The sequence below is a fragment of the Jaculus jaculus genome, chromosome 4, assembly GCF_020740685.1.
Source record: "Jaculus jaculus isolate mJacJac1 chromosome 4, mJacJac1.mat.Y.cur, whole genome shotgun sequence".
In the NCBI taxonomy this organism is placed as follows: Eukaryota; Metazoa; Chordata; class Mammalia; order Rodentia; family Dipodidae; genus Jaculus; species Jaculus jaculus.
This window is the reverse complement of record NC_059105.1, coordinates 119,649,688-119,664,036: the sequence shown is the minus strand read 5'-3', so window position 1 is coordinate 119,664,036 and position 14,349 is coordinate 119,649,688. Positions and strand designations below refer to the sequence as shown.

General features: G+C 37.6%; 1 protein-coding gene across 1 annotated transcript in view; it reads left to right on the top strand.

The window, feature by feature from the left end:
• Nucleotides 1-14,349, top strand: part of Tsga10 (testis specific 10) — a 129,380-nt gene that overhangs the window by 14,373 nt on the left and 100,658 nt on the right. The window contains exons 2-6 of the mRNA XM_045148050.1: nucleotides 83-211; nucleotides 4,531-4,746; nucleotides 9,584-9,649; nucleotides 11,761-11,928; nucleotides 12,597-12,755. Of these exons, the coding sequence (XP_045003985.1) occupies nucleotides 83-211; nucleotides 4,531-4,746; nucleotides 9,584-9,649; nucleotides 11,761-11,928; nucleotides 12,597-12,755 (738 nt within the window). The remainder of the gene's footprint in view (nucleotides 1-82; nucleotides 212-4,530; nucleotides 4,747-9,583; nucleotides 9,650-11,760; nucleotides 11,929-12,596; nucleotides 12,756-14,349) is intronic.

Here is a 14,349-nt window from a genome sequence, read left to right as displayed (position 1 = left end):
TGAAAATATGTCTAGTAATTTATCAATGTGAAAAAAAATCACAGCTACTTTAAACTGAATGCTTCTCTTGTGTTTTTTCTAGGTTACCACCAGAGAACATCATTTTGGCCTAGGGGCTCCAGTTTCTGATGTTGAAAAATACCAGAATACTTTCCAGCTAGAACAAGAAGTGAGAAACCAAGATAGATTCATCTCTACACTGAAATTGCAGGTTACCTTTAATTTATATATATAATTTGGGATGTGTTCATATTTTGAAACAAGAAGATGGAGAATAAATAATTAAAGTTCACAGCTGAGTTCTGCTTCCTGGTTTGCTTTATGTAAGGAACTCTGCCATACTGCAAATAATCATGATCCTAAAATAACATTGCCTCCCTTAAGTTGCTTCTGTCAGCAATACATAGTAATAACCTTATAGCAGTAACAAGGAACCATTGCACTTTGTGAAAGCCTGGGATGAGAATAATGAACAGACCACAGTATGTGGTTTCTTTACAAGTTATCAAAGGCTGTACCTTTGGATTTTAAGTTCTGAGGCAAAGGCAATATTAAATAACCCACACCCTGTAGAGTAAGAACAAACCAACTTTCCAAGGGAGAATATATTTCCTAAAATTGAAGTGAATCCCTGAGGCCCACTATCCAACCAGTCTAACTAAATTGGTGAGCTCTAGTCCAACAAGAGTACATGTCTCAAAAAGTGGTGGGCACATGTGCAGTAGTGGCACATAAGTTATAGGCATAACCAACTGCAGCTCTCTAATAGTATTTAAGGCCCACTCAGTGGAAGCACATTCATGTCTGGAAGGACATAGGCCCTAGAGGGATGCTACCACTGTTATTTTGCTAAATGGATATGTTGACCCCATCAGATTGCCTTCTAAACGTGTATATTTATACCTATTGATTAATGCCATTCTCATTTGGTTAGAGAGGCTTCTTTTCATAGATGGAGGTGAATAATGGAGAGACCCATGATTCATCAAGGTGAGAAGAAGCGAAAGCTCAGTGTTTAGCCCTGGAGGGAACATTGCACAGGAGACAAGAGTGCAGCTCTCACTGCTAGTCAGAGAAGCTTCTCTATGGAGATGGTGGCAAACACTGGGGAAACTCAAAAATCATCAAACCTGCCAGGCGTCTGGCACACACCTTTAATCCCAGCACTCGGGAGGTAGAGGTGGGAGGATCGCTGTGAGTTCAAGGCCACTCTAAGAATACACAGTGAATTCCAAGTCAGCCTGAGCTAGAGTGAGACCCTACTTCGAAAAAAAAATCATCAAAGCTGAAAATAAGAGGCTGTTGAGAGCTCAATACTAAGTGAGATATCTCTATCACACTCTCTAAGGGAACATTGCAGAAGAGAGGTGGAAAGAATGTGAGAGTCACAGGGTTGGAAGCAGTATTTTGGGACACCATTCTCCAGGCATGAACTTACTGGTGCATTCATAACCTCACAGTGGTTGTTATCCCCACAAGACTAGCACAGTTCTGAGCCTATCAGTATTTTGACATAGAGAACAAAATGAATGAGACATTAAAACAGAGAAAGGACTACTTAGAGGAGAGTGGTCAATAGAGTAGGGATGATGGAGGGATGACAGAAGAGGGGAATAAATAGGTGGTAACACAGTCAAATTGTGGTATGTTTATGTGTTAAAATTCTCAATACAAAGATTTTAAAAAAGGTGGGTATCATTCTTGAGGAATGACACTGAAAGTTGTCCTTTGTCCTCCATATGCACATATATCATACACATGCATACCCCCAAACACGTGTGCACACTCACAAAAAGAAAATAAGTAAACTGTCAATTTTAATTTTTTTTCTTTGTTTTTTCAAGGTAGGGTCTTGCTCTAACTCAGGCTGACCTGGAACTCACTCTGTAGTCTCAGGCTGGCTTCAAACTCACAGCTATCCTCCTACTTCTGCCTCCCAAGTGCTGGGATTAAAGGTATGTACTACCATGCCCAGATAATTTTGATATTTTGAAAGAGGTTATCTCTATTTATTTGAATCAGTCAAGGTCAGGGCAAGACCAATGTTAGAAAAAGACGAGGTATTTAACAATTTTATTTTTACTTATTTGAGAGAGAGAATGAGCACACCAGGGTATATAGCTGCTGCCAACAAACTCCAGATGTGTGTACCAATTTGTGCATCTGCCTTACATGGGTCCTGGGGAATTGAACCTGGGCCCTTGGGCTTTGTAGGCAAGCACCTTAACCACTAAGCCATCTCTCCAGCCTGTATTTAGCAGTTTTAACTTCTTGAATACTCATACTTTTTTCTGGTTTATTTAAATTTATTTAGTCTTGTAAAAGATAACAACATAGTCTCTTGAATGCAGAGTGTGCTTAATATAAATAAATAGTTGTTAACTGTATTTAACTCATAGATATTGCTGTCTTTGTACTTAATATATTGTTTCCTCAAGTGAGCAAAAATTCTCTGAGGTCAGGTACCTAACCTATCTTTGAATCATCTTTGGAATTTAATACAATTCCTAACATAATTGTTGTTCAGTGGGCTGTGTGTCTGTGTGTGTTTCCCTTTTAAAGGTATAGATACAGATCTTTTACTTCCGTTTATGGTTTGATTAGTGGGTTAGGAAGAAAAGCTATTGTTCTCCACATTACTCATCAGAAGCTTGATTGGTTTAGTATTTAGTCAAATAAATTACTGTGTTCAATAAAGAACTCTAAAGAGTTAAAATATTTTAAAACAGGAGAAAAAAATTCTAAGGAAGTCGTAATGTTATTAACCATTTAAATAATTCCAAGACAGGTTTCTTTGCTACTGATACAAATATTTGGCCTGTTTAAGACATAATTTTTATATTTAGCCAAGGTTGTAGTCAAATTTGTGATCCTTCTGCCTCAACCTTATAAATGCTAGGATTTATGAGCATGTGCCACTGTGAGTTGTTTGACCTACCTACCTATTTTCCTTCCTCCCTTGCCTTGCCTTGTCTTCCCGTTTGCCTCCCCCCTCCCCTTTCGATCCCTTCCCTTCCCCTTTTTTTCTTTGAAGTAGGGTCTCACTCTAGCCTAGGCTGACCTGAAATTCACTATGTAGTCTCAAGGTGGCTTCAAACTCATGGTGATCCTCCTATCTCTGCCTCCCTGATACTGGGATTAAAAGCCACCTCTCCTGGCTATTTGACCTTTTTTTAAAATTTGTTTGTTTATTTATTTATTTGAAAGTGCCAGAAAAGGAAAGAGAGGGAGAGAAAGAGAGAGAGAGGGGGAGGGAGGGAGGAAAGGAGGGAAGGAGAGAATGGGTGTGCCAGGGTCTACAGCCATTGCAAATGAACTCCAGATGCATGCGCCATCTTGTGCATCTGGTTTACATGGGTCCTAGGGAATTGAACCTGGGTTCTTTGGCTTTGCAGGCAAATGCCTTAACTGCTATGACATCCCTCCAGCCCTATTGGACCATTTAAAAAAATAGTTTCATGAAAAATGCAAGAATACATAGACTCTTTTGTTGATTTGTTTTGTAGCTTATCTGGAATTCACTATGTCTCAGGGTGGCCTTGAACTCATGGTGATCCTGCTACCTCTGCTTCCCAAGTGCTGGTATTAAAGGTGTGTGCCACCATGCCTGGCTCCAGAGACTTTTTTTTTTAATGTGGAATTTTTCTTGAAAGGTATAGATGCAAGAGTTTTTAATTTTGGAGCTGGAAGTATGGCTTAATGGTAAAATACTTTCCTAGAATGTCTGAGTCCCTGGATTTGCTCCTCAGTGCCATGATAATTAATTAAAAATTTTATTTAGCAGTTATTTTTCAAATAGGAAATGCATTCATATTGTACAAAATTCAGAAGACACAGAAAGTTACACAGTTAGGTCTCCTTATGAGGAAAGCAAATCTTCTTTCAGATTCCAATAACTAGTTGTTTTCTAATGAGGGAATATTTTATTTATTCATTCATTTGAGAGAGAGAGAGAGAGGAAGGGAGGGAAGGAAGGAGGAAGAAAATGGGTACATCAGGGTTTTTTTCCCACCAAGTTGTGCATTTGACTTTACATGGGTACTTAGGGTATTGAACTCAGGTCAGCAGGTTTTATGAGCCAATGTCTTTAACCACTTAGCCATCTCCTTAGCCCTCTAAGAATTTTTTTGAGGTAGGGTCTCACTCTAGCCCAGGCTTATCTGGAACTTATGCTGTAGTCCCAGGCTTACTTCGAACTCACCATGATCCTACTAACTCTGCCTCCCACGTGCTAGGATTAAAGGTGTGAGCCACTATGGCTGGTCCCTAAGATATTTTAAAATATTTACTTATTTATGAAAGAGAGAGAAAGGCAGGTAAAAACAAAGGGAGAATGGGCAGGCCAGGGCCTGATGTCATTGCAAGTGAACTCCAGACACATGTGCTGCCTTGTGTATCTGGCTTTATGTGGGTACTGCAGAATCAAACATGGGTCCTTTTGGCTTTGCAGGCAAGCGCTTTCACCACTAAGCCATCTTTCCAGCCCCCTAAGATATTCTAATATGATTATTTTCTTTCTAATCACAACAGATTGAAGATCTCAAACAGACAAATCATGACTTGGAAGAATATGTTAGGAAACTCTTGGATAGTAAGGAGGTGGTAAGCAGTCAAATAGAGGATTTAACCAGCCACAATGAGCATCTCTGTAAAGAATTGATTAAAATTGACCAACTAGCAGAGCAACTAGAAAAAGAGAAAAATTTTGTGGTGGATACTGCTGACAAGGAACTTGAAGAAGCAAAGGTATTAAAATTACCTCTGATTGAAATTTAATTCTACTTTTATTTTTTAAATTTTATTTATTTATTTGCAAGCAAAGAGAGATAGAAGAGAGAGAGAGAATGGGCACACCAGGGCCTCTAAGCCACTGCAAACAAATTCTAGATGCATGTGCCCCTTGTGCATGTGGCTTATGTGGTTCCTGGGGAATTGAACCTAGGTCCTTTGGCTTCACTGGCAAATGCCTTAACCACTAAGCAATCTCTCCAACCCTAATTCTACTTTTAAATGTGGTTATCAAATATACTGGGAAAAGTAAAATTTTCATATTATTTGGAATCTTTTTAGGTTTGACATATCTGAAGTATGTCCTAAATATAAAAGTATATTGTTTCTCATAATTCATTTATTTGTAACTATGGCAACTTTTTTGCAAAAAAAAAATTCCTGTTGTATATGACAAAGTTTTGTTATAAAAGAAAAATAATGTAAAACCGTCAAATGTAACAAGAAGTGTTCTGTAAGTATAATGTTGCGCTCTCTCCCCATTTCTTCTCAGTGGATATCTGTAAACAGATATATTGATTTCGATCTATTTGTATGTTTTTAAGACTCACTATGTGGCTTGACTTGAATTTTCAATCATCCTGCTTCAACCTCCAGAGTACAGGGGTTGCAGACAGCATGCCTGGCCATGTGTGTCTGTTTTTACACATGACACTTATCTTTAATCTTTAAGAAGCGTTTTTTGTTTTTTCAAAATAGGGTCTCATTCTAGCCAGGCTGACCTGGAATTCACTCTGTAGTCCCAGGCTGGCCTCAAATTCAAGCCTTCTGTTTCAACCTTCTGAGTGCTGGTATTAAAGGCATGTGCCACCTTGCCCAGCTAAGAAAGGTTGTTACTATACATTCTGTTTTGTTTTCTAATGTTGTTACTCAAGTATTTGAAGGACTTTTAGAAGTAATTTGGCTATTTTAACTATTTTTCAGTAAAAGTCTTCAATTTGCTTTTTGTTACTTTCTTCAAGTACCCCAGAAGTTGTCTAGTGTCTTTTTTTTAAAATTTTTTTTTTCTTCAAATCAGAAATTAACTGTATCAAGCAGAGTGTGGTAGTGTACACCTTTCATCCCAGCACATGGGAAGCAGAGGTAGAATTGATATGAGTTCAAGGCTAAACTGAGACTACATAGTGAATTCCAGGTCAGCCTGGTCTAGAGTGAGACCCTATCTCAAAAAAAAAAAAAAAAAAAAGAAGGAAGGAAGGAAGGAAAAGAAAACTGTATTCTTTCCAGAGTGAGAGGGAAGTCTGGTTGGCTGAAATCTAACCATGAACATGCCCTTTGTAGAAGTCATCAATTTTAAGGGATTATTTAGACTCTGTAGACTTAAGGGGATGGCGGTGGGGAGAAGGAAGGCACAGTAAGTTCTCTGTATCAAAAAGGAGAATTTCAGGGATGGAGAGATGGCTTACTGGTTAAAGCGCTTGCCTGCAAAACCAAATGACCCAGGTTCGATTCCCCAGGACCCACGTTAGCGAAATGCACAAAGTGGCACATGTACCTTGAGTTGGTTTGCAGTGGCTGGAGGCCCTGGCATTCTCATTCTCTCTCTGCCTCTTTCCCTTTCCCTCAAATAAATAAATAAAAATAAAATATTTTTTAAAGGATAATTTCAGAACTAGAAAATGTCTAACATATAAAACCCACACTTTACCTAAAGCTGAAAATACTAAATTCACAGATGATAGTTTTGCCTGGCTCAGAAAAGGATATGTCTTGGAATTAGATATTCATAAATAATGTGGAATGCTCGTGTGTTTGAGAATTAGGAAATTAGAAAACTATGTGAGCTTTTGAGGAAGAGGTTGGCAGCAGTCTTAGAGATAACACTGTTGTAGAGAAAATGTGGGAAACCTAATAAAGCAAGGACAAAATGGAAATTTTGCTTTGGATTGATGCCCTGAAATGGAGAAAGCACCAACCTTAGTTAGTGGCTTATCCAGTGCAAAATGGGGTCTGGAAGGGTACATAACCTTTGTGGGGTTATAAACAGTTACGTGTGTTCTCATCTCTATCACTGGGTTTGCATTTTAGGTTTGTCATTACTGGAAAGAGGTTCCTTGCCTAAGTTTTGGGGTAGTGCTTGAAATGGTTTTTAATTTAGGTTAGGGAGATGGCTCAGTGCAAGTGTAAATACCTGAGTTCAGACCCACATAAAAATCTAGAAGCTTTTACAGGCTTCTTTTATCTCAACATGTCTACTGTGAGATGAGACACAGAGAACAGAGAATTTCCTGGCAGTTCACATGCCAGCTGCCTTGGCCAGTGGGGTGGTGTTGTGAGACCCTGCTTCAAATGAGATCAAACTGAAGAGTGATGGAAAATTTATTCTCTAATCTGTACTCATACACATAAACATACATACACACACATACATAGAGAATTTCTTTTTTAAAAATATTTTTATTTAGGGCTGGAGAGATGGCGTAGCGGTTAAGCGCTTGCCTGTGAAGCCTAAGGACCCTGGTTCGAGGCTCGGTTCCCCAGGTCCCACGTTAGCCAGATGCACAAGGGGGCGCACGCGTCTGGAGTTCGTTTGCAGAGGCTGGAAGCCCTGGCGCGCCCATTCTCTCTCTCTCCCTCTATCTGTCTTTCTGTCTGTGTCTGTCTCTCTCAAAGAAATAAAAAAAAATATTTAAAAAAATATTTTTATTTATTTACACTTTTTTTGCATGACATTGTGCATCTAGCTTTTTGGGGATACTGGAGAATCAAACACAGGCTGTCAGCCTTTGTAAGCAAGCACCTTAAGTGCTGACCGTCTCTCTAGCCCCCACACAAAGAATTTCCAATTTGATTGTGGAGAAAGAATCTTTTTTTTCCCTATAGGTTTTTTTTTTTGTTTTTTTTTTTTTAGGTAGGGTCTCACTGTAGCTCAGGCTGACCTGGAATTCACTATGTAGTCTCAGGATAGCCTCGAACTCTTGTTGATCCTCCTACCTCTGCCTCCGAGTGCTGGGATTAAAGGCGTGTGCCACCACGCCCAGCTTCTAGCTCAACCTTTTGAAGGACCCAGTATTGGAACTTATATACACATATTAAAGCTGTAACTTTATTTTTTATTTTTCAAGATAGGGTTTCACTTATATACACATATTAAAGGTGTAACTGTATTTATTTTATTTTTTATTTTTCAAGATAGGGTTTCACTCAAGCTAGGTTGACATGGAACTCACTCTGTAGTCCCAAGCTGACCTTGAACTCACAGCAATCCTACTACCTCTGCCTCCAGAGTGCTGTGCTGGAATTAAAGGCATGCACCACCTGACTTATTTTAATATTTTGAGTTAGCATAATATTAGTGTTTCCTGGGTAAATGAACATGATTTTTTGTTATATACAAAGCCAAATTACAAATTTACTTCATATAGCTAATATATTTTTAGTTTATGTTTTGACTTTTTTATTGAGAGAGAAAGGACGAGAGAGAGAGAAAATGAAAATAGGCATACTAGGGCCTGTGGCTGCTACAGTCAAACTCCAGGTACATGTACAACTTTGTGCATCTGGTTTTCTATGGATATTTGGAAATCAAACCCAGGCCATTAGGCTTTGCAAGCAAGTGCCTTTAACCAGTGAGCAATCTCTTTAGCCCCTAATTTTTGTTTTTAATTGACATAGGGGCCAATTTTGAACTGGATCTTTGATACCTGTGTCATTGCTACCTTTTTGATTCATTGAACCAAAAAATAGTGTCTACTATATAGAAAACATTATATAATGCCTGTATTTCACTAATTAATTGCATAGCATGTGTGAAGCCTGGTGTTTGGTGTCTAGCACTATAAAGACATAATGACAATTCCAGAAAATTTAAATATAAACTATAGTAGACAGGAGCAGGATACATTTCACTTAGGATAATGAAGAAAAAGTTACTAAATTAATAATATATTCATTGAACTTAAATACCAGCTGGAAGCAAAGAGTTATTGTCTTATATAAAAATAATCACTGTTTTGAAACATATGATATAGATGTTAAATATGACTACAGATAGCTTTATTACAAGACTGAGTACATGTATATGTTCAGTGAAATTGATTTTTGTAGACTGGATTGAGCTAAACCATGAAAATATTTCAGCAGAGAGTAGTCTCTTCTAAATGAGGCAGTTTGGGAAAAATTCAGTCATTCTTTTATAGCTTATTACCATCATCAGAATTTACTTATTTTTTATTTTTTAAATATTTTTTAATTTTTATTTATTTATTTGAGCTATAGAGAGAGAGTGAGTGAGTGAGTATGGGCACATCAGGGCCTCCAGCCACTGCAAATGAACTCCAGATGCATGCATCATCTTGTGCATCTGGCTTACGTGGGTCCTGGGGAATTAAACCTGGGTCCTTTGGCTTTGAAGGAAAGTGCCTTTACCACTAAGCCATCTCTTTAGCCTTCATCAGAATTTAATTAACATTTTGGTCCAGTTCATAGGGAACAATTTAGTGAGAGATAATCATTTAGTTTTGGGGGGGAAATATTGGAGAATATAAACAAATTTCATTCCAGATTCTTTTACTGTCAAAGGTAGGTATGCATTTTTTTCAGGTTTTTTTTTTTTTTGTTTGTTTGTTTTTTTTTTAAGGTTGAGTCTCTCTCTAGCCCAGGCTGACCTGGAATTCACTGTGGAGTCTCAGGGTGGCCTCGAACTCATGGTGATCCTCCTACCTCTGCTTCCTGAGTGCTGGGGATCAAAGGTGTGCGCCACCACGCCTGGCATAGGTATGCATTTTTTTTGTGATGCTCTTTTTAATTAAATTGGTTTGTGCATCTTTAAATAAAATAAATTACTATTTTTCAGATTGAACTCATTTGCCAGCAAAATAATATATCAGTATTGGAAGATACAGTAAAAAGGCTTAGATCTGTAAGTACATGTTTTTAAACTTTTAGTAAATATATGTTAAGCATTCATTCAGTAAGTAAGCTATAGCAACAATTATTTATACATTTTGTTTCTTGGACCTTTCTGACCTATTAAACAATTGTTTCCTATATGAGCATCCATTGAAAGTAATCATCAAAAGAGGGTGCTTTCTTGCCTCCAGTTCATCGCTACTTTTCTTCAAAACGTTAACAGTAACTTTTGGTTGCTTTTAATGTCTTTAAGCTGTAACTCGATTGAAAGTGATGACTAAAAATTTTAATGCTTTTTATATAAGGAGAATTTTTTACATATTAAACTTTTTGCCCTTAATATTTTAAGCTATAATTTTTTTTACTTAATTTCAACTGATATGGTTTATTTATCTAACAGTGTGAAGTAAAATCGCTTCTATTTAAACACTTTAATCTTTAAACATTTAAAAGATTGAAAGCATATATTTTTCTCCCAGTATTTGTAAAACAAATATAAAAACATTTTAAAAGAAATGTTTTTATGAGTCTAGGAGATGGCTCAACAGTTAAGAATGCTTGCTTGCAAAATCTGCCAGACCAGAGAGTTCAGTTCCCCAGAACTCAAATGAAACCAGATACAAAGTGGTACATACATTCCAGCATGTCTACAGTGATGGAAGACAGAGCCATGAGAATCTGAAGCTTGCCTGGCAAAAGGACATGTCTCAGAGAAGGTGGAGCACAGACACCTTGAAGTGATTCTCTGAATTCCACATATGCACCATGGCATGCATTCCATAGCACAGGTGTCCATATACACAAATAAATAGAATAAAAGAGGATGAAGTTAAAAAAAGAAATGTTTCTAAATATATTAAAGTAAGTAGGAGTGTACTTGAAAATATGGAATATCCAGTATCCATTTAAACTATCTAGGCACAGACTCTTTCCCCCTGCCAGTACTGGGGATTGAACCTATGGTGTTGGGCTTGGTAGGTGAGTGCTTTACCACTGTACTATATCCCTAGCCCTCGACATAATATATCTATCCATTAAACAATTATTGAAAAAAATGAGACACCAACAGATGCTTTAATAGTAGCATGTGTTTCCAAAGCCAATTCTATTTTGAAGACTTATTTTAGATCTGGATATTGCTAGAATCTATTTTTGCTATTTTATTTTCAAAATTATTGAATTATGGGCTAGGGGTGAAACTCAGTTGGTAGAGTGCTTATGTGGCATGCATGAGGCCCTGGGTTCAATCCTAGGTGCTGCAAAAAAACAAAAAAAATTGTCCATAACGATTGTGTAAATATAGTATTTTATTCAAATAAAACTTTGGCACATCAGAAATGACAAAAAATATTAAATTCCTTTTTTTTTTTAAAGGTAGGGTCTCACTCTAGTCAAAGATGACATAGAATTCACTAAGTAATATCAGGGTGGTCTCAAACTTATGGTGATCCTCCTACCTCTGCCTCCCAAGTGCTGGGATTAAAGGTATGTACCACCATACCTGTTTTTTTTATTTTTATTTTTAATTTTTTAAAATATATTTATTTTTATTTATTTATTTGAGAGAGAGTCAGATAGAGAGAATGGGCATTCCTCTAGCCACTGTAAGCAAACTCCAGACACATGTACCACCATGTGCAACTGCCTTACATAATATTGTAACATGCTTGTGTCCAGCCAAGTTCAGGCAAAAGGCATAATGGCCTTCCCACTGAAGTGATGGGGAGTGAAGGGAAGTGTCTGCTTTACAATGTCAGATGAAAGACAGTGCTACTTAAAATTTTACAATATCCTGCATTATTTGCTGCTATTTTATACAGTGAAGCAGCAGCTAAGCAGCAAAGTAGGGAGGAAATAAAATATGCAATCTCTTATTACTCATAAAAAATTCATTTAGAGAGAGAGAGAGAGAGAGGGAGAGAGAGAGGGAGGGAGGGAGAGAATGGGCACAGCAGGACCCCTAGCCACTGAAAACAAACTCCACCTGCATGTCCCACCTTGTATGTGGATCCATCTCACAGATTAAATTAAATGTTTTTAAGAATCCTAGTTATTGTAATTTATCAAGGGATGCTATAATTTAACTTAAAATAATTGCCTAATTTTTTCCTCCTTGGCAAGATAATTTTAGAGACTGAAAAAGCACAAAATAAATCTCCTTCTAGACTTGATTCCTTTGTCAAGACTTTAGAAGCAGACAGAGATTACTACAAGACTGAAGCTCAAAATTTGAAAAAAATGATCAGAAGTGGATCTAAAAGTCCAAGGCGCCCATCCCCATCATCCAGGGTAGGTTTGGCAACATAGAGATTGTTGTTCAAATACTGACTTTATTTTTTTATTTTTATTTTTATTTTTTTGAGTTAGGGTCTTGCTCTAGCCTAGGCTGATCTGAAATTCACTCTGTAGTCTCAGGGTGACCTCGAACTCTCAGTGATCCTCCTACCTCTGCCTCCCAAGTTCTGGGATTAAAGGCATGCACCACCATGCCCTGCTCTTAAGTATTGACTTTCATTCTTTGCTTCATGTAATTTGGAAATAATTCATTTTGACTTGGTATGAATTGCTGCATCAAAGAGATTGGGAGGCAGAGATCTCAGATGGCATAGGAGACAGCAATACTGGTTCTTTATCCACTATAAGTCATGGTTGGGAGGTAATTAGACAAATCTGGAGCAGTTTGGGATGAAGTAATTATAAAAGAGTGGTGATTTTGATGTTTATTTTCTATTATTTCCTTTCATTATATAGTCAGTCATGTTTGCTTAAGTAGAGATTTTGCACCACCATTAGTAGCAACTTTTTATTAGTACCAGAGGTCAAAGAAGAATTTTAAGCTGGGCATGGTGGTAAACTTGAGAGGAGTGCATCAGGAGTGCAAGGCCAGTCTTAGCTAGATAATGAGTTCAAGACCAGCTAAAACAAAGAGCTTCAGATATCTTAAATAATTATTGCAGGGTGCAAACTGTGATATCGAGCTTTTGAAGACAACAGCAAGAGACCGTGAAGAACTCAAATGCATGCTGGAGAAATACGAACGTCATTTAGCAGAAATCCAGGGTAATGTCAAGGTTCTTACATCTGAGAGAGATAAGACCTTCCTTCTTTATGAACAGGTAAACTTACTTAGAAATACAAAATTTAAGACATGGCAGTCCTCCTACCTCTCTGCTTCCTGAGTGCTGGGATCTAAGGCATGTGGCACCACACTCAGTCCAACATTAGCTTCTTTAAAAAAAAGTTTATTTATTTATTAGAGAGAGAGAGAAAGAGGTAGATAAGAGTGAGAGAATGGGTATGCCAGGGCCTCTAGCCACTGCAAACAAACTCCAGACATGCCACCTTGTGCATCTGGCTTACGTGGGTCCTGGGGAATCAAACCTGGGTTCTTTGGCTTTGCAAACTAGCGCCTTAACTGCTAAGCCATCCCTCCAGCCCCCAACATTAGCTTCTTAATAGATGTAATTCTTCTTTAACCTTTATGAGCATGCTTAAACCTGTCAATCAAAAGAATCTTAACACTTGGGAATTACATTTGTTTGTAAAAATATTCTTCTTCCTTTTCTTTCATTGTGTTAGGAACTGAGCCAGGGCCTTGTGCATACTAGGCTAGTACTACCACTGAGCTACATCCATAGCTATGTATGCATTCAAATATATTCTTATCGGAAGCCGGGCATGGTGGCACATGCCTTTAATCCCAGCACTCGGGAGGCAGAGGTAGGAGGATCACCGTGAGTTCGAGGCCACCCTGAGACTACATAGTGAATTCCAGGTCAGCCTGAGCCAGAGTGAGACCCTACCTCAGGGAAAAAAAAAAAAAATTCTTATCAAAAAGTAATATATTTACAACATAATAAACACATGAGTGCACATATATGATATTTTGGTCTCATAAAAGATCATACACAGGCATAAAAATAGTTTGATTTTTGGGATAAGAAATGAGGTTTTGGCCTAGGTTGTAGCTCAGTAACAGAGCACTTGCCTAGCATGCACAAGGCCCTAGGTTTTGATGCATAGCATTTCAAAAAGCAAAAATAAAATAACAACAAAAAAAGAAATGAAGAGAGTGTTAAATAATAGGGCATAGTAAGATCAAGATATAATTTGGATTTGGAGGTTAAATGCTATGACATCATTTGGAAACTATCATAAAATTTGCTTAATGTTAGAGATTAAAATCACTTTGTAAGGGGCTGGGTAAGTGGTAAGTGGGTAAAGAGCTGCACAGTCATGATGAATTTTGGCACTTGACCAAATCATGACCTAAGTTTAGATCCCCAGTGCCTTTGTAAAGTGCTGGGCTTGGTGGCACATGCCTGTAATCCTGGCACTGGAAAGGTGGAGATAGGGAATTTCTGAGGCTCACCTACTAGCTAATGTGACCAAACCAGTGAATTGTAGGTTCAATGAGAGACCTCCACACACATGCACATACATGTGTACCTGCACACATGTCCCAATACACATATGGACATGTGTATGCACCATATACACAAAGCAATTGCTGTTTAGTTTTTCTAGCTTAAAACTGTATAGCTTTTATCAATCAAATAGTTTCTTTACTTAGTAATCTCATAAATCACTATATAATTTCATTGAAAAAAAATTTGTTTAATTATAGTGTCACATAACTGAATGTGGGGATTGTGAAAAATGTAGCAACAGTAAAAAGTTTCTGAACACACAGTGAAACAGTTAAACTTA